This window comes from Rhincodon typus, chromosome 21, assembly GCF_021869965.1.
Source record: "Rhincodon typus isolate 14 chromosome 21, sRhiTyp1.1, whole genome shotgun sequence".
Taxonomy (NCBI): Eukaryota; Metazoa; Chordata; class Chondrichthyes; order Orectolobiformes; family Rhincodontidae; genus Rhincodon; species Rhincodon typus.
The window spans coordinates 13136147-13162233 of NC_063352.1; the positions used below are offsets into that span (position 1 = coordinate 13136147).

At 38.7% G+C, this 26087-nt stretch overlaps 2 protein-coding genes across 3 annotated transcripts in view; one reads left to right on the forward strand and one right to left on the reverse strand.

Annotated features, from left to right (window-relative positions):
- Window positions 1–13630, forward strand: part of eri2 (ERI1 exoribonuclease family member 2) — an 18942-nt gene extending 5312 nt beyond the window's left edge. Inside the window, exons 2-9 of the mRNA XM_048609511.1 lie at window positions 2316–2380; window positions 3110–3193; window positions 4746–4873; window positions 5741–5897; window positions 6288–6388; window positions 7794–7875; window positions 10748–10836; window positions 11010–13630. Of these exons, the coding sequence (XP_048465468.1) occupies window positions 4850–4873; window positions 5741–5897; window positions 6288–6388; window positions 7794–7875; window positions 10748–10836; window positions 11010–12374 (1818 nt within the window). The 5' untranslated portion in view covers window positions 2316–2380; window positions 3110–3193; window positions 4746–4849 and the 3' untranslated portion in view covers window positions 12375–13630. The remainder of the gene's footprint in view (window positions 1–2315; window positions 2381–3109; window positions 3194–4745; window positions 4874–5740; window positions 5898–6287; window positions 6389–7793; window positions 7876–10747; window positions 10837–11009) is intronic.
- On the reverse strand, window positions 11037–20691 carry LOC109927696 (acyl-coenzyme A synthetase ACSM3, mitochondrial-like). Of its 2 annotated transcripts, XM_048609516.1 has the most exons (5): window positions 19309–20691; window positions 17693–17792; window positions 17111–17230; window positions 16402–16535; window positions 11037–11154 (listed from the first exon to the last, which is right to left on the reverse strand). In XM_048609516.1, the coding sequence occupies exons 1-4, from the start codon at window positions 19368–19370 to the stop codon at window positions 16449–16451; spliced, it is 369 nt and encodes a 122-aa protein (XP_048465473.1). In that variant the 5' UTR covers window positions 19371–20691; the 3' UTR covers window positions 11037–11154; window positions 16402–16448. The 2 variants fall into 2 exon arrangements, with proteins under 2 accessions (XP_048465473.1, XP_020383280.1); XM_020527691.2 differs by lacking the exon at window positions 11037–11154 and having other exon boundaries at window positions 16280–16535; window positions 19309–20689.
- Window positions 20692–26087: the final 5396 nt, after the last annotated feature.

Consider the following 26087-nt stretch of genomic DNA (forward strand, 5'->3'; position numbering starts at 1 on the left):
CCAAGCAGCATCATAGGATGAAGGGTCTAGGCCCGAAACGTCAGCCTCTCTGCTCCTATGATGCTGCTTGGCCTGCTGTGTTCATCCAGCCCTGCACCTTGTTGTCTTGGATTCTCCAGCATCTGCAGTTCCTACTATCTCTGATGGAAAAATGTAAGAGGATTGTCAGACATTCATGTTTCTCTTTGGTTAAAACTGAGCATTGTAAATGAAAGGAGGGAGGAAGAACAACCGTAAGATCTGTGACAGGTTCTAGGATACAAGAGATTCAGTGACCATAGGGTTCCAGGTGCCAAATGGAGTAGTGTTAGGGTTTGTAAAGCAACCAAATGATTTATATGTAAAGGTCAGAGTGATGAATAGCTGTTGTTTGACATCAAAGCAAAGAAGAGAAATAAACAAACGAGTGAAACCAGAAGCAGCAAAGAGAAGGCACGTGTAATAAGTGCAGAAGAGATTATAGTTTGAAATAATGAACTCCGTTGTGAGGCCAAAGGGCTGGAAAGTGCCTAATTGAAGGATGAAATTCTGTTTCCGAAACACGATTGGGAAGCTGCTGCAAACCAAGGGGAGAAGGGTCAGTGTGGGAATAATGTGGGAGCAGTGGTTAAATCAACAGGAGACCACAATCTGAGATTAAGGGCTTGTGGACTGATCAGGAGGTGCTCCTTAAAGCTGTCAGTCTCCCCATTACAGAACAAATTACTTTGTGAGAAGTTCACTAAACTGAGAAAAGTTCAAGTAGATTGCAGTTTCACATGGGGAGGAGTCAGAAAAACAGTTATCCCATTCTATATGTGAAGGAAAAGGGTATTTGTTCCAGGTGTTTTAGAGGGAATGCTCTTTTTATAATACTGAAAGGGAAGGGTAAGATTTTAGTTATTGCATCATGCAAGAAATGATGGCAGATCATCCATCAAATATGGAGGCTGGTGGGATGGGACGTCATGGTTCTGGGAAGAAAGGAGGGAGGGGAAAGGGAAGGTTAAGTTGGTATCTGCACTTCACTTATAAAGTTTCTGTAACAGCAGCCTGTATTTTGAAAGTGTCTTTGACACAGTAAAGTATCCCACAAGGCTTTGGAGTGACTTCAATAACGTTTAGTTTTTAAAAGAAGTTTAGCCCAAGGTTGATTAATTCTTCTTTTTGTTCATCCCAAATGTGAACACTGCTGACAAGACTGGCATTTATTGCCCATCCCTAATTTCCTTTTGGAAGTGGTGGTTAGCTGCCTTCTTAAACTGTTGCAGTCTGTGGAGCGTAAATTCTGGAGAGAGTTCCAACAACAGTGAAGGATGTTTTTCCTGGTCAGAATGATATGGGACAAAAACAAAGTTGCTGGAAAAGCTCAGCAGGTCTGGCAGCATCTGTGAAGGAGAAAACAGAATTAAAGTTTCAGGTCCAGTGACCCTTCCTCAGAACTGGGACTTGAAGGGGAAATTGCAGATGATTGTTCTCATGCATCTGCTGCCTTAGTTCATCTAGGTGGCAGAAGTAGTTGGTTTCAGGGAGCATTGGTGAGTCGGTGCAATTTGGATTTTGTGACTCCTTATTGCAGATGTTTATTAGGATATTCAAATACATGCAAGGATAGTTGAATAAAGATGTTGCATGATTCTTGCATATTACAAATAAAAAACATATATTCGCTGACAGTTCTCACCTTTTGTTTGCTGTTTTACTTTGAATGAGGTGAACTTGGGCAGTAATTGTGATGTGATCAGGATTCCTACTCTTGATTAATTTCTTATGGTAGTAACATATGTTAGGTGAGGACTGGCAGTTTAATTTTTTTACATTTATTTTTTGTAAATGTGTTTGGTCAGTAGTTTAGAATTTGATGATGGCTACTGCTTCCTTAATTGCCAGGAATCCTACATAGGTTTTAGTCTCCAGTGTTAATAAATTCCATGTTAGCCCAAGATACCCATTTTTCTTTGTGGGACGAGTTTATTGACTCACTTAGAGTTAAAATTCTCATCACACAACCCTAGTTGTGTAGCTATCCCTTATTTATATGTGCTCAAAGACAATTGACACCCACCACTTGTTTCTCTCAATTTTAGGGGTATGATATTAGCAAACCTTATCAATTGGATTGAGACATTTATTGTTTGATATGTCCACAGCTGGTAAAGATTAGTTTATTTTGTTTTACTTTAAATGGAATTGCAATGTACTGTTTTAAAATGGACGCGTGGTTTAACAACTTCAGCTTTAAGTTTATTGGGATTGCTGATTGAAGTTAACCAGCATTGTTAGTATTTTTTTACTTAGCTGGTTTGCTCATGTAATCTTTCCTGTATTTTGTCCAGGCAACTTGGCATAATTAGAAAACATTCGTCACCATCTCCTGAGGTCAACAAAAAACCCAAATCCAGTAAGTGCCATGTGATGTTTATTCTATACTTGGAGTCAAGGTCAAGCAGTCTTTAGCTGAAGTTGGGTTACTGGGCAGAGAAGATTTGGATGTGCAGATGTAATTCACTTGCCAATTTAAAGTTATACACTTTCTACTTATTTTTATATTTCCATTTATAAGTTCCTATCTCCACACTTACAATAGAAAGTTCATAATCAAACTTAAACTCTCCTAATTGAACCTGCTTGTAATGGTGATGCTTCATCTCCACTGACAGGTGTTAGTATGGTGTGACAAGTTAACATGTGCCTGTCCAAATGGAGATGTGGCATGGAACAGATTTATCCTTGTTTATTTTTATTTTTTTATTTTTTTAAATGCAAGAATTTGGTTTACATTTTTAGAGGCAGAACAAATCTTGAAAATAATTATATCAACAGAGAGTCTTTTCCTATGGTTTTTAAGATGATTTTACCAGTTTCACAAGGCTGGAAATAGAGATTTACATAAATTGTTCAAGTACTGGAAAGTTTCTTCAATTATCATCTGACTTTTTTTTAAGAGTGGTTTTTTTTAATTGCTTTGTCCCTAAGGTATCTGAGCAAATTATCTATCTGGACAGAGTGGGATAAATACCATTCCACCTTAGGACCTAAACATCAAAACTATGCAGCAGACCCCAGTTAATATAGATATGCCAGTTCTCTGTGAAAACTAATCTAGATGCTAACTCTTTGTACTTTGCAGATCAGTTTTTTTCATATTTAATTATCATTGATTTTGAATCCACTTGCTGGAAAGATGGGAGGTCTCGTTACAGTCCAGAAATAAGTGAGTATAAATGTCTACATCAGTTTGCCATCACTTTTTCATGTATATTGAAGGAGCTTCTTTTGTGTTGTAACTTCTGTGTGATTTGTTACATTTCTCAAAGGAGAAAGATGCAACCTGTAAGCAGGGTAAGAGGTTTGAGAAGTTTTATGATTTGGTAAAAGGGAGGTGAGTGATATGCTCTCCTCGTTGATTTTTGTCCTTCACCATTTCTGGCCACTTGCATGTCCATGATTTTAATCTCTCCACCATTGTTTTCCATGCTTTCAAACATGTAGGCCCTAAGCTCTGGAATCCCTTCTCTAAACTGCTCCAGTTCTTGGACCCTCTCTCTGCTCTTTACGCTGCTCCTTGACTAAGCTTTTAGTGATCTGTTCTGATACCTCCTCCTATGGCTTGCTCTCATCAAATTTTGATTGATAATGCTCCTTGTGAATAGCTTAATGATACTTTACTACTTTAGAGAAATTATGTTAGATTATGATATCCGAATTGGATCAAACGTACTTAAAATTGTGGAAGGAAACTTGTGGATGAGAATGTACAAGGCATGATTAGTAAGTTTGTGGATGACACTAAAATAGGCGGTATGGTGGGTGGTGAGGAAGGTTATCAGAAAGAGCAGCAGGATGTTGATCAGCTGGGAAAGTTGGCGGAGAAATGGCAAATGGAGTTTAATATAAATAAATGTGAGGTGTTGCATTTTGGAAAGTCAAATCCAGGTTGGAGTTTCATGCTGAATGGTAGGGCCTTAAGGAGTGCAGTGGAACAGAGGGACGTTGGAGTTCAGGTGCTCGGTTCTCTGAAAGTGGAGTCACAGGTAGACAGAGCAGTGGAGAAGGCTTTTGGCACACTGGCCTTGATCAGTCAGGGTATTGAGTATAGAAGTTGGGAAGTTATGCAGTTTAACAGGACGTTGATGAGGCTGCAGTTGGAGTATTCTATTCAGTTTTGGTCACCTTGCTATAGGAAGGATGTTATTAAACTGGAAAGAGTGCAGAAGAAATTTACAAGGATGTTGCCAGGACTGAAGGGACTGAGTTCCAGGGAGAGGTTGGACAAGCTAAGACTTTTTTCTTTCGAGGTAGGAGACTGAAGGAGGATCTGAGAGAAGTGTATAAGATCATGAGAGGCAGGGATAGGGTGAATGCACTTAGTCTTTTTCCCAGGGTTGGGGAATCGAGGACTAGAGGGCATCAGTTTTAAGGTAAGAGGGGAAAGAATACGTGGGAACCTGAGGGGCAACTTTTTTACGCAGAGGGTGGTACACATATGGAATGAGCTGTCAGTGGAAGTGGTTGAGGTGGGTACATTAACAACATTTAAAAGGCTTTTGGACAAATACATGGAGAAGGATATGGGCCAAGTGCAGGGAAATGGGCTTAGTTTGGATGGACATTTTGGTTGGCATGGACCAGTTTGGGCCAACAGGCCTGTGTCCGTGTTGTAGGACTCTAGGAACTCCATGAAACGTTTGCTTTAAAATATTTCCTGGGTTGTGTGCTATGTTACTGATTTTTGAAGTGGTTTTCTTTATTTTTCTATAATCTAGTTGAATTTCCAGCAGTGCTACTCAATACTTCCAATGGAGAGATTGAGGTTGAATTTCACACTTATGTTCAGCCTCAGGAACATCCACTCCTGTCTGGGTTCTGCATGGAACTTACTGGCATTAAGCAGGTATTTATTACAACATGGGTCTAAAGTATCTAAGGAACGGATGCCTTTCTTGTTGAAATGTTGCAGAACGTACTAGGGCATTTGTAACCTTATTCTACTTTTTAGTAAGTTGCTGCATTGTGGTATAGAACATCTTCGTGAAAATGAGAGATGTACTGTTGAAATTTTTTTTTTGTTTTATATTCATCAGGACAGAATCATAAGAATATCAAATCTCAAAAGAACCAACTCTGATAAGAACTTAAAAGTGTTTTTAACTTTGAGGTTGGTATTCTTGTGATTCTGTCCCGATGAGTGTAAGAAAAAATGCTTCACAAGCAAGTCTCCTTGTTCCTCTCAGCAAGACTTTTTTGTTTTAAAATTGCGGGTCCCTCAGTAAAACTCACCTCTTTTGAAGCAGGGTCCACAAACCTTTGTAGTCCAACCAGCAAAAAGCTGAGTTAGAAAAATGTTTGCTGTTATCTTTTATTAAAATTTTAGAATTTGTTTCACTAGTTCACCATTTCTATGAATCGAGTTGATTCAGAAACTATATCATTGAATGATGAGCAAGGATCAGTCGTTGATTTTTGTTAATTAAGGGTATAGAGGAATATAGCGTTAAGTTGGGTAAAGGCAGTTGAAGTACAGATCACTGGTCTAACTTAGTGGCAGAACTGGCTTGAGGTCTGAATGGCCTCTGCACCTGGGCTGCCAGAAGCCAACATTTCTTCAAATTCCATATTAATAAACGAGCAATTTTCAATATTTTTGCAATATACGAAGATCCTGAGATTCCTGTTTGGTGTACAGTTGTAGAATTTTGCATGTGTGATTATTGAAAGCTTTGGAAACAAGCGTGTTCACTGTTATCTTTAACGTTTCCAGTGGCAAGTTGAAGCTGGAGTTCCTCTTGCAATATGCTTGTCGCAGTTTTCCCGCTGGATTCAGAAGCTTCAGCAAGAGAAGAGCATTGTTTTCATTAATGATATGTCTCAGCTATGTGGCCTTGAGTCAAGACCTTGTGCTTTTGTAACGTGGTCAGGTATGGTCACAGTGGTAATCAATGCAAGCTGTTTATTTTATTTAAACATTGAACAGCGATACTAGAAATATACATAACAATTTATAAAAGCCAAAAATATTTTGGTTACTATTTATTCTGTTTGAAAAGCAATTACACCTCTCCTCCATTGATTTTATTTTGTATACACAGTAGTCAACATATCTGTGCTCAATTTTAAAAAAATAGATATCATATCAAATCAAAAAATTTCTCATTGCATGTAACCTTTACACTGAAACTATTTCTGTAGTATTTTAACTTGTGACCTTTAGATTTCCGCCTTTGGAACTTATGTATGAGTTCCACTGTGTGGGTATGAATCAGAATTTTACATGCTATATTTAACCACATTCCTTTTGATCTATATAGACTGGGATCTGGGAGTGTGCTTGCACTATGAATGTAAAAGGAAAGATATCAGAAAACCAGCTGTTCTGAACAGCTGGATTGATCTTCGAGGAACCTACAAGGTATGCACATGGGTTGGAAATGGTCTTGCCCAATATCTTTGTGAACTAAATAAAAACCAAACGAACTGCAGATGCTGTAAAACAGTTCTGAGGAAAGATCACCGGATCCAAAACATTGACTCTGATTTTCTGTTCACAGATGCTTCCAGACCTGCTGAGGTTTTCCAGCAACTTCTGTTTTTGTCTTTGTGTACTCGGCTTCAGTTACATTATCCCCTTTTCTATTGTTAATTTTTAGTTTTGCGAATTAAAGTATATGTTCTAACTAGAATAAATGTGTTTAGGGAAGGAAAAATATCAACAGATACTAAAATCATCAAGAGGGTGTAATTTAGTTGAACGACTAGTGAATTGCATCACATAAAACTGTTAAGGAAATTGATATAAAAATGTTATTGGTGAAACAATTGGGTATCTATTAAAGGGACACAAGACCCTGCATATACAGTGCTGTAAAAGACTCAAGAGGCTCACCACCACCCAAACTGAGAAAGAAGAAGAAAAGTAGAGGAGGAGTGGTAGAAAGCAAATTAATGTCCCTGATCTGAAGTAAAGCAGAGCCTACTAGAATAACACAGCAATATGGAGAAGGCAAAGAAATTAGGCAAATGCCACTGCCTTGTATCCTATCAAAAGTTGGGATAATAAATGGTTTCCACTCTAACACATCTTAGTTTTCTATTTGCCCTACCCTACGACACAAACAACTAAAACTGTGGAAATAGCTGGATTCTGAGGCTCTTTGATGCAATATTCCGACCAACGTGAAGTTAAAACACAGATCCTGATATTTGTACGGAACTTTATTAAGTAGCAGATAAAGATCAAGAGTTCAGTTGGTCATGGGGAATTGGTCCAAGTGGCACAGCCAGTGAATTTCTTGGTCCTCTATTTGTGCTGTAAAATTTCATTTTTCCCACGCTGTTGTCCAGATCTCTACACATTCCCCCAATTCAGGCAACAATTCTTCTTTCGTAGTAATTGCTGCATCCTAGATTAATGTTGATTCTTTATGCTGGGGAGATAGATTACTGCTTAGTGGACGCTTACTGAACATTTAACCTCTATTCACAAAGGTGACCCTGACCTTTTGTGACTCACTCCGTCTGCCTCCCTTCCTGTCTGAAAATGACATTAAAAATTACGTTGATCTGGAGTTAAACAAAACTGGACAAAATTGGCTTGTGTAGAATTAAAGTTTAAATCTCAGTCAAGTTGTCTGAATAAAACATTCAAGACTATGTGCTAATGGAAGAGCAATTAGGTTAATTCCACAAGTTTTAAAAATGTTCCTGCTTAGCAAATTATGCAACTAAGTTGTTCTATGACCACTGGCTATAGCTCAGATTAACATATTTAAATTTTTTTGTGATAAATGGTCTTAAGTGACTTGTTTGTGTGGCAGCTGTTCTATAACCGAAAGCCAAAAGGTCTGAATGGAGCTTTGCAGGATCTGGGCATAATGTTTTCAGGCCGTGAACATTCTGGTAAGTATCGCATGTACACTGTTGTCTCAGTAATTGTGTTTGGATTTATAGAAATAGAAATGATACAGGGGTAGGCCATTTACCACCTTGAGTCTGTTCCACTATTTAATTATATCATACTAATCCTTGTCTTAACTCTTAGTTTGATTATATAAACTGTGTGTTTTTCTAATGAACGTGTATTACTCTAAGTTTTGTAATTTTCAATTGTGTTGTAGCTTCAGCTTTTTAAGGGAACACAGTTCCAGATTTCCACTGCCCTTTCATAAATTTCTAACAGCTATTTAGTGAAGGAGGAGATCAGAGGTCAATCTTTCTTCAATTTAGATTTAGTTCCAAAGTGAAATATTACAAGTTTATAGTTCATCACCGACTCATTACCCCATTGTCATAAGTGATTCTTTTTACTCGGGAAAACATTTAAATAAATTATCTAATTGATAGCCCTTAAAGGGGTAAAGTTTCTCTGTGTGCTGAAATAATGGGTGCTCTGCACCTATTCATCTTTACCCTTAATTTCTATAATTGTCACCTTTTCTCACTTGTTTTCTCTCTGTCTTTCTCTCTCCCACTCTTTTTATTTTCCTCCCTTCATTCTCTCTCTTTCTTATCCTTTCTCATATAAGAAATGGGAATAGGCGACCTCTGGAGTGAGCAAGACTTAGAACCCACTGAATAAAAATAATTGTGTTTTCAGTCTTAAATGGTCCCCCCTTATTGAAGACTCTGCCTCCTCGTTGTTGGTCAGCATCTTGTATGTTTCAATAAGATCAAATCTCATCTTTTCTTTTGAGCATTCACGGAATGAGGGCATCGCTGAGGGCAGCATTTATTGCCCATCCCTAATTGCCCAGAGGGCAGTTCAGAGTCAACCACATTGCTGTGGGTCTGGAGTCACATGTAGGCTAGACCAGGTAAGGATGGCAATTTCCTTCCCTAAAGGACATTAGTGAACCTGATGGGATTTTCCAACAATCAACAATGAGTTCATGTTCATCAATGGATTCTTAATTCCAGATATTTTATTGAATTCACATTCCACCATCTGCTGCGGTGGGATTGAAACCCAGGTTATCTAGACAAGAACATGGTAGATGGTAAATATTTGCTAAGAGGAACAGAGTTGGAGAGTATTTCTTAAATGATCAGAAATTGGCAAGTGTTGATGTCCAAAGGAACTTGTGTTGATCCTCCTCGTATGTTATTGAAAGCCAACCTACAGCTGCAACAAGTAATTAGGCAATTTGCCTTCCTAATCACAAAAGGATTTGTGTAGAGGAGTGAAGATGTCCTGCTTCAATTGTACAGAAATTTAGTGAGACTGCACCTAGATTGTTGGGCACAGTTTTGGTCCCCTAGCCTGAGGAGAGATATACTTGCCATAAAGGGAGCGTAACGGAGGTTTACCAGACTAATTCTTGAGGTGGCGAGACTGTCCTATGAAGAGAGGTTAAGGAGACTGAGTCTGCATACTTTACCTTCTAGAAGAATAAAAGGTGATCCTGTTGAAGCTTATAAAAACTTAATGAGCTAGACAGGTTGAATGCAGAAAGAATTTGGCCTTCCTGAGGGGACACAGCCTCAGAATAAGGAGTAAGCCATCTAGAACTGAGATGTGGAATAGCTTCACTCAAAGGATTTTGAATCTTTGAGATTCTCTATTCTGGAAGGCTGTGGAAGCTCAGTGATTGAGTGTGTTCAAGGCAAATCTTGATTTCTCGTTACTAATGTTATCAAGGGAGATGGGGATAGCATGGAGAAATTGACATTTAATGAAGATGATCTGCCATGTTCTGCAATGGCTGAGCAGGCTTAATGGTCTACTCCTGTTTCTATAATCATCCTGTGAACCAATCAAAAGAATCTTTGCATTCTATTAGCAAGTATATCTTTCATTGGGTACAGAGACCAAAGCAACGTACGCTACTCCAACCATAGTCTCATTAAAGCCTGTCTAATTGCTGAAAATTTCCTTATTCTTGTACTCCAAACCCCTTGCAATAAATGCTAATGTATCATTTGCCTTCCTAATGGCTTATTGTTTCTGTACTAATTTTCTTGTTTCACATGTAAGAATGGCCCTTTGAGCACCAATAGGTGATAGTTTTGTAGTACTTAAAAAAGATTTAAAATAAAAATATTTTCTGTTCTTCCTATTAAAGTGAATAACTTTACATTTCTCCAACAATGTATTCCCTCTGCCACCTTTTTAATCACTCTGAGCCTTTGCAGACTTTATGTCCTTCTCACAACTTATTTTGCCATCCAACTTTATATCATGAACCACCTTGGATATGTTGTGATCATTGATGTCATGGATTTAGATTGTAAAAAGCTGAGGCCCCAGCACTGATTACTGTGACATCCCACTAGTAACTGCCTGCTTACCTGTAAATGACAATTTTTTTAATTCCTACTTAATGCTCTTTAACCATTCTATCCAGGCTAATATATTAGCCTCAACCCAATGTGCTCAAAATATTTTAATTGCATCTTCCATTTCATCAATCAATGAAATCGAGCAACTTGTGATCCTTTAAAGCACTTAGTCTAAACAAAGTCTTTTTTTTCAGTGAAACAGCAATTGACTCGTATCAGTAAAGCTTTCCCAAGTAAATGAAAATGATTTGTTTCTTAAAATACTGTAGAATGTGCTTGAGAATGCAAGATTTATTCACATATAATGAAGGCACCTTTTTGAAATTCACAATGAGCAAAAGGATGATGTGGAAAGTTACAAATTTAGATGGAAAATTGTCTAAACTGTATTAATCAGCAAGCAAGTCTTACTCAAAATGTGTGTGTGAAAGCAGAATGTAATGTTCCAATTATTCACTCTACTCTGGGTTTTCACTCATCATGTTCAAATCAGGCCTGGACGATGCCCGCAACACTGCTCACCTTGCCTGGCAGATGATCTGTGATGGCTGTACCATGAAAATCACCAAGTCATTAGATCGGGTGAGTGGCCATTTGTGAGCTTTCAGACCTTCATCCCTTTTGGACCTGTTACACAAGATAAATATGTGACATTTATGACTTAGGTCACTCAAGTAATTTTGATACCTGGTGCTTTAAATGTTCAGGATCAAACAATCTTGAGGTGATTACCATAATTGTGGCATTTTCATTAGGTTGCACCCATGAGGAATCCTATTGTAAGACGACCAACGACAAACTCTCTTGAAGATTGCAAAATCACCCATGCAAGTCCAAAAGCTATAGGCAATGGCAGAGCAACTTGTTCAATTTCTGACAATGCTTCTGACATAGGGAAGGCTGAAAACAGACATACAAGGACAAACTGTGAACATAATAACATAGTGAAGCAAACACAACCAGCTTTGACTTCATGTCCCAAATCTGCCTGCCATCTTATGAGGAATGTAGATTCCAGAAATTGCAATGATGTAAATATCCACCACAAGAATTTAATATCTCCCAGGACTCTAATCGATGGACTTTCTACTCCCACCAATCTGTGTAAAGCACAGAAACCTGGACTACATTTGATCAATAATATTAAAAGTCAGATCACAGTGGGGAATGTAGAAACTAAACCCAGTGATAGTCCAAATAACCTATTGCTTGTGTCAACTACTATTGAGTCTGTTACAAGTTTTTCTGACCTAGATGATAGCTTGTCAGAGTCTGAGGTTCTTTGGGAAGATTGGGAAGAGGTTGCTATACTACCTTTGTCAGGTAATGAGTATCCCATAGATTATGAGGAACAAGAGCAAAACTGTAAAGAATCAAGTTTGCTTGAAGAGGAGAACACAGACTGTCCAATTCCTGGAGCACCACTAAAGAATAGAAAGAATGACAAATTGACTGGTCGATCAGAAACTAGGAAGAATCAGAAAGTCATATATAGGAGCCCTCAAACAATCATCTATGATGTTGCTGAAGTAATGAAGCAAGCTGAGGGTCAGTCCATCTTCAAAGTACCTGACATGAAGGTTTCCAAAGTTTGGTCCAATTCTTTCAGAGAAAGCACTGAATCTACACATTCTGTTTGGTCCCCTAAATCAAATAATTCTTTATGCATTGGCGTTAAAAGAAAGGGTTCGCATTCAAGTCCCTTCAAACATCATGCTTCTAAAAGACAATCATTTATTGTATATTCGGACAAAGAATTGTCATCTAATGGCTCTCTACCTTCCATTAATAAGCCAGTTTCTAAAGTTATTCCTCCAACAACCCATTCCCACAAGGTACTTCAAAAAATGAATAGTGACAAGATTACTCCTCCGCTATGTGGCTGTGGTCGGAGAACTAAGAGGCTTACTGTGTCTAAAGTGGGACCAAATCAAGGGAAAGCCTTCTATTCTTGCACAGTCAGGAAAAGGAATGCAGAGAATAGTAAGGGATGTGGGTACTTCAAGTGGGAGTGGTTATTGAAGAAGGAGAAAAGTTCATCAGCCTCCTCTATTAATACTTGTGGTACAGTTTCATCTGGAGCCTTTCCTTCTTCTCAACGCAAACATCTAGGCCTCTGATTTTCCTTCTGAAGCTCACAATATCATTGACGTGTCTAGAGTGTTTTATAGTTTCCATGATTTATAATGTACCGATTATCAGTGTGGCCTATCGGAAGGTTGAATTAGTGTGGTAACTGGTGTAATTGGGTTTCTGAATGCACTCAACTAAAATATCTTTTTTTTTTCCTCTGAGTACTTGCATCAAATGCAAATGACTTTAACTCCCCAGACTGAAGCTTCTGTAAACTTTTCTTTTGTGTGTGTGCTGGAAGTGTCCATTGGTAATGTCTATGTACATCTACTAGCCTAAAGTGTGAGAAGGCAACTAATTGAAGGATTATGGGGCAGGCATCACAGTTAGATCCAACATTGTCCTCCTTAATATATCCTTCATGCTTTGCTGCTTTTGTGCTTCACACATGGATGTTTTCTGTCTCTTTTCCTTCTATTCACTCCAGTAGCATTCCAATACCTTGGCTAATTATAGTCATGTGACTTGAGATGTTACTTCAAAGTTTAATAGTTGAGTACCATGTGTACTGCATTTATTTTAAGTCAAATAATGACAAACATTTCAAATTGTTATGATTGTGAAGTGGATGTTTTCTTTAATGAGTGGATATTATAACAGGGAACTGACTTTTGCTAATGTACAAATCCAATTCTGAGAGATTAAAGGGTGAAATTTTGTTCACCAAAACCCATTCATAGTCAAGTACATTATTAATATTAGGGCTGAAATTTGCAGAAAGTGTGGCATCAGTTGGATTTTCAACACCTTCATCACTGGCTAAGTAATTCTGACCTAGAAACCAAATCATGTTTACTGTTTTAAAGAGAATGCCATATTCTCTTTACTCTTTTCCCAAAAAAGTATCATTCCAGAGAATACCACTTCATTCTTGTCCCACACTCCATCAGTAATTTTATATGTTCTAATTTAGTTTTATTTTTATACTATTTTTAATATTCTTTAAAGAGTAACAATTCTACAAAATTAATTATGTTGACGTGCTTTCAGATGCTCAGGGATGTAAGATGTTACAAGTGTCAGCTTTTCTTAATATTAAAAAGCTATTCAGTTTAGTATGAGTACCTTTTTTGTGTAAATGACTACAGATCAGATGTGGAGATGCCGGTGTTGGACTGGGGTGGACAAGGGCAAAATAACACGGCACAAGGTTATAGTCCAACAGGTTTATTTGAAAACGCGAGCTTTCATAGCTCAACTCCTTCGTCAGACATAGTATAAGAGAGAGGATATGAGACACAGAATTTATAAGCAGAAAGGTAACAACCCTAAAATGGGTCGCCTCTTGTTGAATCTTTAATCAGTTACAAAGGAGACTACTGATTAAAATGCAAAATCCAGATTCCTCTCAAGTCATCGTCCCGAGATAATTAAAGGTTTTATCAATATCTACAAGAGTTGAGACAATGCATTTTAGGTATGATGTCTTGCTTAGACTCTGTCTATGTTTTAAACAGGGGTCAGGTTTTTTTTTGAGCAAAACAGAATGTATCTCCAAATATACAAAAATCTTGGATGAAATACTGTGTGTGTGTGAGAGAGAGGGGGGTGGGGTCACCTGTAGTGTGACATGAACCCAAGATCAGGACTGAGGCCATCCTCATGGGTATAGAACTTGGCTGAGCAGAGGCTGATGGCCAAGTTCCATACTGATGGGAATGGCCTCAATCGTGATCTTGTGTTCATGTTGCACTACAGGTGACCTCACCATGCTATATACTCCCACATACACACGCTTGTGCACTTACTCAGACCCTCTCACTCTCTCAAGCACACACACATACACACACTTTCTCTCTTTTTCTTTCTCTTTCACTCGCTCTCTCTCTCCTTTTCTCTTTCTCTCTCTCTCTCCTTTTCTCTTTTTCTCTTTTTCTCTCTTTCTTTCTCTCTCTCTCTCTCTTTCTCTCTCATACACACAAATATATACATAGGCAGACACAGACACACACATGAATTATTTCATCCAAAATGTTTGTGTAGTTGGAGACATATTCTGTTTTGCTCAAAAAAAACCTGACCCCAGTTTAAAACACAGATTCTAAGCAAGACCTCACACCTAAAATGCATTGTCTGACCTGAGATGTCATCTCTTGTATACATTGATAAAAATTTTTAATTATCTTGGGCCAATGACTTAAGAGGAATCAGTAGTCTCCTTCATAACTGATTAAAGATTCACAAGAGGCGGCCAGTTTTAGGGTTGTTACCTTTCTGCTTATAAGCTCTGTCTCTCTCTTTCTCTCTCACACTACGCCTGAGGAAGGAGCTGAACTCCGAAAGCTTGCGTTTTCAAATAAACCCGTTGGAACATAACCTGGTGTTGTATGATTTTTGACCTTGACTACAGATCAGCTCTGCAACTGGAGCAGCGTTGGAGCTCTCCTCATCTGTGGAAACACCAGCCTTGAAGTCTAGCAAGTCCAGTTCTCCCTGTAATTTTATTTAAAAATATTTCCAAATCATGGAAAAGTTATTTTGGAAGTCAGGCCAGCAGCAATCAAGCCAGGTAGTGGTTCTTACAAGAACTGTTATAATCCCTTTAAAAAGGAGACAATTTTCTTCCATGTATACAAAAAAAAATCCTCATGGTAAAGACCAAATGCAGAAATAGAGACTGAAGTTGTCCATCATTAAAATCTTTAAGAATCGGTGATGCAGCGAATGAGCAAGCTGTTTTGTGGAACTGATGCTGTAATGTTAAATTCTAAGAATTTGCCTGTATTATGATTGAAAATCCACTAAAGTCATTTTCTCCCCTAAGTGGTCTAGTTGAATGCCTCTATTTTTTTTTAAATTGACTTACTGGAGTTATTTCCATTGCCTTGTATCTATCTGCAGGGAAGTGAGCCTTAGTAGAGTAACAATGAAATTATCTTCTAATTTAATCACCTATACTACTCTAATTTCTCCTAATCTCTGTCATAGTCATAACAGAACAGCATGTTTAGGATAGCTGGTCATGGTCTGTAGGTCTTCAATGTTTGAACTAGATTGTATCCAGGACACATGGTCTAGTCCACTTGACTGCTCATCAATGTCCTCTGAAGTAAACCAAATTGGCTGGACACTTCCGTCTTTGTTAGAAATCTGGAGACCGAGTGGTTTGAAGCTGGCGATCTCCTTCCGATAGGGTGCCTGGTTCATCACTGTTCGTTTTCACTAATTGTTTGCTCTTTATCACCAAACATTGAAATGGTGTAGCAAATTGCACGCAAAGGGGGATTAAGAATCAACCACAGATCATGGGCTTGACTGGGTAGATGTGATGGACTTCCTACACCGAGGCACACTAGAGAACCATTTGAGATTTTATGCTATCTAATATTAGCCCACAACAATTACCAAATTTCTTCAATTTTGGAATATGCTAGAGTGGAATTTGAGTTACTCGCCCAGTACAAAAAGAGCTATGCTCCCTTTCCTTTTCAAATATATCTTGTAGACTATATTCTGAAGGCTAATTTCTCGTGTAAGATAAAATTGCATCATTTAGGTGCAATGCCTTTTTACAATTGGAATTAAACTCTCTATTCCTTGGTTATAGATCACATCACCAATAATTGATCATTATAAATTTATAAAGTCACAGAGAGTATTATAAGGTATTCTGCTTTTTTCTCAATTCAGACATCAATGTTGGGTCAAATTTCACTTGAAAACGTGTGGTCATATTTTGCCCTTTACATTTGAATTTAACATGGTTCTTCCCCAGTTAGTTACAATGTGAACAGTTTCATGTAAAATTTAGGCACTTGAAACATGGGCTATTGTTCAATGTATGAAATTTCTGATTGTAATAATTATACACTTGCACCTGGGATAGAAAGATGTGTTGCTGTTTGACTTTTTTTAAATGACCAAGAGCAGATAAAAGGACATATATTGCAAATTCACAATAAATTCCTCCTTTTATTATCTTGAACAAAATCCATTTTATGTTATGCCTTATATCAATCAGTAACCATGTAACTCGTATTGTTTTAAGATCATTAATCAAATTAAAATTGTTGCCTTTTATTGATTCTATTCTATGACGTTGTACAAGAATGGTTTAGGTCCTAGCTTTGTCCCCATTCTTTCTTTCGTAGCTCATTTCTTTTCACTTTCCCACTAATAGTCTTGGGCAGTTCCTTCACAAATTCAATCTGTGGAGAAAACAAAAGTAGTTCCTGTTATTGCACGTTCAGAGCACTTCTATCTCTTTGCCAGAATTTTAGTTCTTTAAGTTCTTGGCAAACACTTAAAAGACTATTCTGAAAGTGAAATTTTAAATAAAGAAAGGTCCAGTGAATTTTTCTACACTGATGGATTTATGGCTATCTGCATGAAAATTCATGTGGTAGTTTATAGCTGCAGACAAATCTATGTTTGAATTAAATGTTCAAAGGGAGTCATGCAAACAGAACCATTTGGAAAATGAAGATACATGCAAACAAGAAAAACAGCTAACACAGATCCTCAAAGTGCTTGTAGTTTACAAGTATCATGGCATGGATCACACTTGGTAAAATCATCTGTCTCTTGTTAGGAAACTGTGGCTTAAAAACTGGTATTGAATAACATCTCAAAATGGTGACAAATATTTCTTAACTGATCTATAATAAAAATACACAATACATTGACTTGCTCTTGTTCACCACCCAGTGAGGTGACTGAATTTGCAAGCTGTTATTAATAGCTGTGATTCCATTTTAGGAAACCAATCAGGTAAAATGCTGACCTTCCTTGGATATTTATATGGTGCTGTGACTTTCTTGACATGATCTTGTAATTCTTGGATTAACTTGTCAGGATCAGCCAAGGTATACGCAGCATTTTGAACAATAAATGCCTTCACAACCTTAAAAGAAGAAAAATCATTTAAACAGGAAAAATAAAAATTTTTAAAACATGACCATCCCACTGAGAGCTGTTATGCTGCTGTGTGTTGTGCAAATAAAACAGTTGACTTTGCCAGCAAAATGTGCATTTTTAAAATCCAGATTTTAAATTGCTGTACTTTTAAAGGAGATGTAAATGTGAGGCTAGTACAGTTTCAGATCTTAATCTTACTGTTTCTGATTTCTAACAGCAGTGGTTCTTTTGGTTTTTAAATCTTGATACTTCACCAAATGTGTAATAATGTAAATACAGCTTTGAGCCTACTGCCTACAAAGTCCTCTCCTCGTTGAAAATTTTGGGCAAAATTTTAAATGTGATTTTATTAGGACATAATTCCCACTGATGATATCTGCAGATTAGTCTTAAATTCTCATCCAGTGGCAGATTTTCCTTTTAATACATTGCTTGTTGTTAAGCTTACCTCTCCTCTAATAGGATCAGGACTGCTAACCACAGCACAATCTGCCACAGCTCGATGTGTTGTCAGTGCATTTTCGACTTCAAATGGTCCAATACGATACCTGTAACATTTTAATATAAGGAGTTGCATTATTTGGATCATTAACTTCACTAAATGCATGACATTTATTCACGATTCACTTTTTTTTAAATGACCAAGAGCAGTATATTTTTAAGATTTTCTTGGATATATTTTCCCCCTCCACTGTGACCTACACCCAGTTTTTCTGCTACTGTGACTCCTGAGCCTGTTGCTGGTTGGAATGCAAGAATGGCCTGAGTGAATGATCTCCTCCAGGAACTAAATCTTAGGAAATACCATATCACATTGTGCACTGAAGCACAGCTAATAAAACATCTTCAGATTTAGCCTCTCTGCTCCTATGATGCTGCTTGGCCTGCTGTGTTCATCCAGCCCTGCACCTTGTTGTTTCAGATTTAATTCTTATTTTAGTGCCAGATAGGATTTGGTGACGATGGAATGGACCTCCAATAATCAGGGTATTAAGTCATGTGTTTTTTTATTTTATGATATTTCATTTGCTTTACTATAAGGCAAAATAAACATTTCTCCTCCAGTGAGAAAATCACATCTATTTTCCAGTTAAAAACAGTTTCAACTTTGGTTCTTCTTATACATACCTACATTGTAACAAAAGTCACTCTTTAACAACATGTTTTTGATCTATTCAGCTGTGTAAGCTATTGCACTTTTGTTTTTCTCCCATCCCTCATCACAAGTACATATAATAAAAATATTAATTACGGATTTAAAAGCTCTTTAAGGGTTGTACTCTGTATTGTCATTGTTCTATTTACAAATTGTCCAGCTATGTTAACTGATTATCTCAAATACAGCAGCTTATTACCTACAGAAATACTAAGAACTTCAGTCATTGTAATTAATCTTTACTTGAATTTGACAGTTTTATTTTTAAGTCATGTTTTAGAGTCACAGATGTACAACATGGAAACAGACTCTTTGGTCCAGCTCGTCCATGTCGACCAGATATCCTAGATAAATCTGATCGCATTTGCCAGCATTTGGCCCATATCCCTCTAAACCCTTCCAATTCATATACCCATCCAGATGCCTTTTAAATGTTGTAATTGTACCAGCCTCCACCGCTTCCTCTGGCAGCTCATTCCATACATGCAACACCCTCTGTGTGAAAACGTTTCTCCTTGTGTCCCTTTTAAATCTATCCCCTATCACCTTAAACCTATGCCCTCTAGTTTTGGACTCTCCCACCCTAGGGAAAAGGCCCTGGCTATTCACCCTATCCAAGCCCCTCCGATGCTGCAGGGAAAATAGCCCGTCTTTTCAGCCCCTCCCTATAATTCAAACCCTCCAGCCCTGGCAACATCCTTCTAAATCTTTTCTGAACCATTTCAAGTTTCACAACACAATCCCATAGCAGGAAGACCAGTTTTAAAATTATAATTAATATTTAGCAAATTAATCCCCAAATATTCTCTTTGAGAGATGAAGTATAGCAGACCAGCAATGCTAAGTCTCTCAAGTGTGTAACAGTAAAACATTGAATAAATAAAATGTGGATAATTAGATCACAATACCCAGCTGATAAAATTATATCATCTGATCTTCCATGAAACCAGATGTATCCATCCTCATCCATTCGCCCACGGTCTCCAGTCAGATAATAGTCTTCTTGTAGAACTGCAGCATTTCGTTGTGGATCGTTCTAGCAGCACATAAAGAAATCAGCTCAAAGTTCAAAAGTATCATTGAAACTAGGAGCAGGAATAGGCCATTGGCCTGTCAAGTCATTAATATGATCATGTCTGATCCTCTAACTCAATGCCACATTCCTGCTTTCTTCCTCGATGTCTTGATGCCTTTAAAATCTAAAAAGAAAACTATCTTTTTAATGAATATGGAAATGACTTGGCCTTCACAGCCTTCTGTGATTTAAAAAAAAAAAATTCCACAGTTTCACCACCCTTTGAGTGAAGAACTTTTTTCTGACCTCAGTCCTTAATGGTCTACTCTGTAACCTGAGACTATGTGCCCTGATTCTAGACTCCCCAACAAGGGAAAATATATGCTCTGCATCCAGTCCATTTGGTTCTGTTAAAACTTTATATGTTCAATCTGATCCCTTGACATCCATTTAAGCTCTTGTGAATAGAAGATGGGTTGAAGAAATCTTGCTTTGTATGACAGTCCTGGCATCCCTGGTATCAAGCTAATGCATCTCTATAGCACTCCTTCTCGGGCAAGTACATTCTTTTTTTGGTAGGGAGACTTAAATTGCACATAATACTCCAGGTGTGGTCTCACCAAGACCCTGTATAACAGCAGTAAGACACCTCTACTTCTGACCCAAATCCTCTTGCAACGAAGGCAAGGCATTTGTAATTGCTTGCCTGCCTGTTGTCTTTCATTGACTGATATGCAAGGATACCCAGGTCCCCTTGTATATCTATACTTCCCAAATAGCTCACCATTTAAATAATACTGTTTCTGTTTTTCACATCAATGTATGTAATTTGACATTTAGCCATATTGTACTGCATCTGCCATATGTTTGACCACTCACTCAACTTAACTAAACTACCTTGAAGCCTCCTCAAAATTCACAACCCTGGCCAGCTTTGTGTTGTCAGCAAACTTGGAAATGTTGCATTTGATTCCCTCATCCAGATCATTCATATATATTGTGAATAACGTGGGGCTGATCACTGTTTGTTGTGATATTCCACTATTCACTGTCTGCCACTTAGAAAAAGACTCATTTATTCCCACACTCCGTTTTCTGTCTGTCCACCAATTCTTGATCCATGCCAATCTATTGCTCCCTACCCTATGTGCTTTAACTTTGCTCTATGAAGGACCTAGTCAAAAACCTGAAAATCCAAATATACTGCATCCACTGGTTCTCCCTTCTATTCTGCTAGTTACTTCCTTAAAAAAAACTTCAGTAGATTTGTCTAGCATGATTTACTTTTCATAAACATAAGTAATTAAATTATTTTGTAAATATAGGCTTTGTAGTTTTAAAATTGCATCCCATTTTAATGAGCCTTTTTCTATATCCAATTGTTATAGCTTTAGGGAAAACTGCCAGGGTGCTAATCATACTAGAAAACATTTTGAAACACAAAGCACTTGTCAAGGTCAGGCCTATACAAAGCTTAATGACCTTAAATCCAATCTTTACCACTTTGTTCATAATGCTTTTTTATTGTTTCTGCCCAGAACTATGCATAAGGAATAACTGGACAAATCCTCATCTTCCAGTGCTGTCTAGACATTTGTGTGGAACATACTCTCCATTCATTCAAATGATGGAGACAACACAAGTTCACCTTTGCCCAAAGAATTAGGCACAGACGTAGTCTGGACATATATTAGATTTTAAAACTGTTAAAAATCCATTGGATAGTTAGAAGAAATTTCTTGCAGGACGCAATAGGGTAGGATTATTGTTTGTACTTCGGTGAAGAACGTTTTAACATTAATACAAGTGTACCATCAGATGTGGTTTGCATTCCAGCAGCCTTAAAAATTGAATTAATTCAAGCTGTTAAGCTGTCTCTAATTGCACCATCCCAAGTCGCAGCCTAGATGCTCCTGCAGATCATCTGGACAGAACTGATAAGAAGATATCATTTTGAACTGAAAAAAAAAAATTGTTTTGGTACGGAGAATGAGTTTACAGGAATGAGGGTGAGTGTTTGAATGACTGTAGATTATATTTTATTCTCAACGGTATGGAGCCATGGAGCTGAATTTTACCAGAAATCAGCTAGGTATCAATTTTGGAGCATTTAATGGAGGGTTTTTCTCCGTGAAGTCTGGTAGGTTTTCTTAAGCTGTCCTCCCAAACTCACTACATTGACTACGCACTATATTACTATGGTACCCCACTCGTATTCTCCCACATGTCACAGGCTGAAGTACAGGCTACTGTTGGAACATCCTGTGATTCCTGGTACCGATGTCATCATTAGAGCCCAACCATGCACCTGGGTTAAGCATTGATAGGTGCCGTACATGGTTGGTTATTGGTGTACTCACTGGGACCAGAGCTCATGACACCATCGTGCAACCTCTGATGTGGAGCACAGATTTAATGCCACCTGTGCCTTAACCAGGAATGGGATAGGGCAGAGTAATGGGCTGTTGATGATGTGGTTCTGTTGCTTGGACCTGCCTTTGGGGGGTGTCCCTCTAGTATAGTGCAGACAAAATGTGCCATATCGTCCTGGTGCGCTGGGCTTCGCATAATTGCAGTGATAGATGCTGAAGACCAAGGGGGACGGGGGCTGTCTTCCGAGGAGGTGGAAGCTGTCATTGGCCAGAACACAGTTCAGCTGCATTGGGTGCAACTACCAGGACAGAACCTCACTGACACGGACAGGTAAGAGCTGGGTGCAGCAGATAATCAAGGATTGTTGAATGCTTAATGGTCATGATGTCAAAATCTGGTCTGTATTGCTGAGGCAAGTTTCAGCCTCTTTTGCTTTTGTTTGTGTTCCTTTTTGCTTTCTATACTAAAAGCTCAAATTTGTACCTGTCCAATTCCTTGTGAATATATGATGTTCCACTGCTAAAAAATGACAATCTGTGGGTCTACAGTGGGCATTGAAGACAGGGTAGTGCTGATTTAGACAGGATGTGGCTAAAGATAGGTAAAGTGTGTGGCCTAGTGGTTAAATTGCGACCAGGGTGAGAAAATGGAAGTGCATGTGCACAGGAATGTTGGCCTTGGAGCTGCTTTTCCATGAAAGGCAGTACCAGACTGCCAGACCTTGTCCAGGCGCACAGTGGCCTTTCAAAAATGGCATGAACACGAGGGATGGTTGCCTTTCGATGGATATCTGCTGAGTGGTGAGTTGCTCTGGGAAGGGCATGTGGAAATTTGGGGCCAGAAACATCTGTAAGAGATACCATGGGAATGGGATAGGTAGTTGGCAAGATATGGTGGTAAAACTCTATAGGCCTCACAGTAAAAAGCTCCAAGGAACTCAACACAACTCAGAAGTAAATAGTCAATAAAACATAAGCGTTGGCCTTATGGGGCTATTTTGTTTCCCTTGGGCACTGTGATTTATGCGTGAAAAATGGTTTTAATTTTCCCATACAAGTGTTCAAACGTGTGGTAAACTCTTAGCTTGGATCCAAGCAATCGTTTGTACTGTCCTTTTTGAAAAACAGATCAAAACAGCTTTTGAGTAATCACAGAAAGGCATGTCTATAAATGGCATCTGATTTCACATGGCCCTGCTGTTCATACAGCCAGTAGAGATTCCCTGTAACACAGATACCTGAGATATCCATGTCACATTTTGAAAGACTTCTGCAGCATCAATTAATTAGCCTGAATAAGTAGTAAAAACAAAAGAGAGAGGGACATCTTTGGATTTTTGCTTATAATCCTGATTCACAATCGTGTAAGGAAACCTATTCAATCCTAGAATGAACATTATCGGGGCAGATACTTTTGTTAATGCCTCTTACGTAACTATAGTCAGGGTAGCTCTGCAGAAGCATGGCAAAAGATCCAGTTAGAGCTCTTGTAGTTGGAAGAACTTTTCACTTTAAAATCGCCTTCTTTGATGTTAAAAATGCTTTTATCAAATCATTTTCTTAATTCAAGAAAAAATTAAATAGTAAGTTACTTGAGTAATTTTGCATTTTTTCATATTTCACTTATGCTGTACTTTGTTTCTTCCAAGTCAGTTGCCAAAAAGAGTTTGAGCTCCTGGTTTAGTTCAGCCATCTGTTTTAAAGCCCTTTTGGGCACCCTGATGGCAATTGTTCTCAATGTGCTCTTTGGACCAGATCTGGGATAGCAGTGGTCCAAAGGAACCTAAAAATAAATTAAAGGGAAGTTCATGGTAGATTTGATTTCTTTTTTTAAAAAAATAAGCTAGCTAAGAAAATAATGAGGTAAATGGGAAAACCATCACCTGCAAGTTCCCCTCCAAGCCAATCACCACCCTAACTTGGAAATATATCTCCATTCCTTCACTGTCACTGGGTCAAAATCCTGGAATTCCCTCCTTAAGGGTATTGTGGGTTAACCTACAGCACATGGACTGCAGTGGTTCAAGAAGGAAGCTCACCACCACCTTCTCAAAGGCAACTGGGGACAAGCAGTAAATGCTGGCCCAGCCTGTGACACCCATGTCCCACAAGTGAATACAAAACAATAGCTGATAAATGATTTCCCTGGAGTTTTAAAAGATACTTCTGGTAAAAGTGTACCTGCGGGTGGAAGGAGGACATACCTCCTCTTCTAAGGATCGCTTGACAATGTCAACTAGCATGCGCTGAAGTAAGGAAATCGGAGTTGTCCACAGCTTCATGGAAATGGGCCAAGAGAACAGATAAGAGAAGGGGTTAAGATGGAAGTGATTGGGAAGAAATATCGAATAAAATCTGTACATACAGAGCTAGTATGGTTGAGGCTGGTGGTGAGTTTGGTGGTGGTAGGGAATATGTCTTGGGGAGGCTTGGCAAGGGAAAAGGGAGATGTGGCAAAGAGATTTGAATGAACCAACCCAGTTAATGTATGTGATTGGGAAGTAACTTTGCAACAGGTACTCTTGTTAAAAGTATTGTTGATAGTAGATTATTCTACCTCCCTAATCTGATGAGTGCATTTACTTAGATTGTCAACCTGCATATATTCTGAAGAGTTTATCGAAATGGCAAATGCTCAAGACCTGAAACAGATCTCTGGAGCATTGCTCTGCCTTAAGTTGAGCATCCTGGTCATTGCTTCATTTCTTATAGTTATTTGATAAGTATGTGTCAGTTCTGTGCTTAATCAATATTGACCTACCCCTGTTAAATTTTCCAGCCCACTACAAGGAAGAACTAAGTCAAGAGATTGAGAGCTGGTCCATGTTTTTAAGCATATTTTGTCTGGTGCCAAAGGTCACCTCAAAGTCAAACATGGATTAAATGTACACCACGTGGTCAGAGACATAGAACATAGAACATAGAACAGTACAGCACAGTACAGGCCCTTCGGCCCACGATGTTGTGCCGAACTTTTACCCTAATCCTAAGGTCTATCTAACCTCCACCCCTACCTTATACTATCATCCATATGCCTATCTAATAGCCGCTTAAATGCCCCTAATGAGGCCAACTCCACTACCCTCTCCGGCAATGCATTCCATGCCCCTACCACTCTGAGTAAAGAACCTACCTCTGACGTCTCCCCTGTATCTACCTCCACTCACTTTAAAACTATGCCCCCTCGTAATAGCTACCTCCACCCTAGGAAAAAGTCTCTGGCTGTCTACTCTATCTATACCTCTGATCATCTTGTACACCTCTATTAAGTCAACTCTCATCCTTCGTCGTTTTAAAGAGAAAAGCCCTTGCTCTCTCAACCTTTCCTCATAAGACCTTCCCTCCATTCCAGGCAACATCCTGGTAAATCTCCTCTGCACCTTTTCCAACACCTCCACATCTTTCCTGTAATGAGGCGACCAGAACTGGACACAATACTCCAGATGTGGCCGAACCAGGGTTTTGTATAGCTGGAGCATAACTTCACGGCTCTTGAACTCGATCCCTCTATTAATGAAAGCTAACACACCATACGCCTTCTTAACAACTCTATCCACCTGGGTGGCAGCTTTCAGGGAACTGTGAACATGAACCCCAAGATCCCTCTGCTCCTCCAAACTGCCAAGAATCTTTCCGTTAACCCTGTATTCTGCTTTCAAGTGTGTCCTTCCAAAATGAATCACCTCACACTTTTCAGGGTTAAACTCTATCTGCCACTTCTCAGCCCAGCTCTGCATCCTATCAATGTCCCTTTGTAACCTAGAACAGCCCTCTGCACTGGCCACAACGTGACCCACCTTCATATCGTCCGCGAATTTGCTAATCCACCCTTCCACTCCTTCATCCAAATCATTTACAAAAATCACAAATAGATGAGGACCAAGGACAGATCCTTGTGGTACACCACTCGTAACTGAGCACCATGCTGAATATTTTCTGTCCACTACCACCCTTTGTCTTCTAAGGGTCAGCCAATTCTGAATCCAATCTGCCACATTTCCCCCTAGCCCATGCCTCCTTACCTTCTGCATGAGCCTACCATGGCGAACCTTATCAAACGCCTTACTTAAATCCATGTATACCACATCCACTGCTCTACCTTCATCCATGTGTTTAGTCACCTCTACAAAGAATTCATTAAGGTTTGAGGGGCATGATCTACACAAATCCTCACAAATCCATGCTGACTATCACGAATCAAACTGTGCCTTTCCAAGTGATCATAAATCCTATCTCTCAGAGCCCTTTCCAATAATTTGCCCATCACTGATGTAAGACTAACTGGCCTGTAATTTCTGGG

What these genes read in the sequence shown, in the direction of transcription:
- LOC109927696 (XM_048609516.1), bottom strand. Translation starts at nt 19,370, where the DNA reads ATGGATGAGGATGGATACATCTGGTTTCATGGAAGATCAGATGATATA. An exon ending in CTGATCCTATTAGAGGAGAG is followed by an intron (nt 17,231 to 17,692) that starts GTAAGCTTAACA and finishes TCTTCTTTTAAG; the next exon opens with GTTGTGAAGGCATTTATTGT. An exon ending in CATATAAATATCCAAGGAAG is followed by an intron (nt 16,536 to 17,110) that starts GTCAGCATTTTA and finishes TTTTCTCCACAG; the next exon opens with ATTGAATTTGTGAAGGAACT.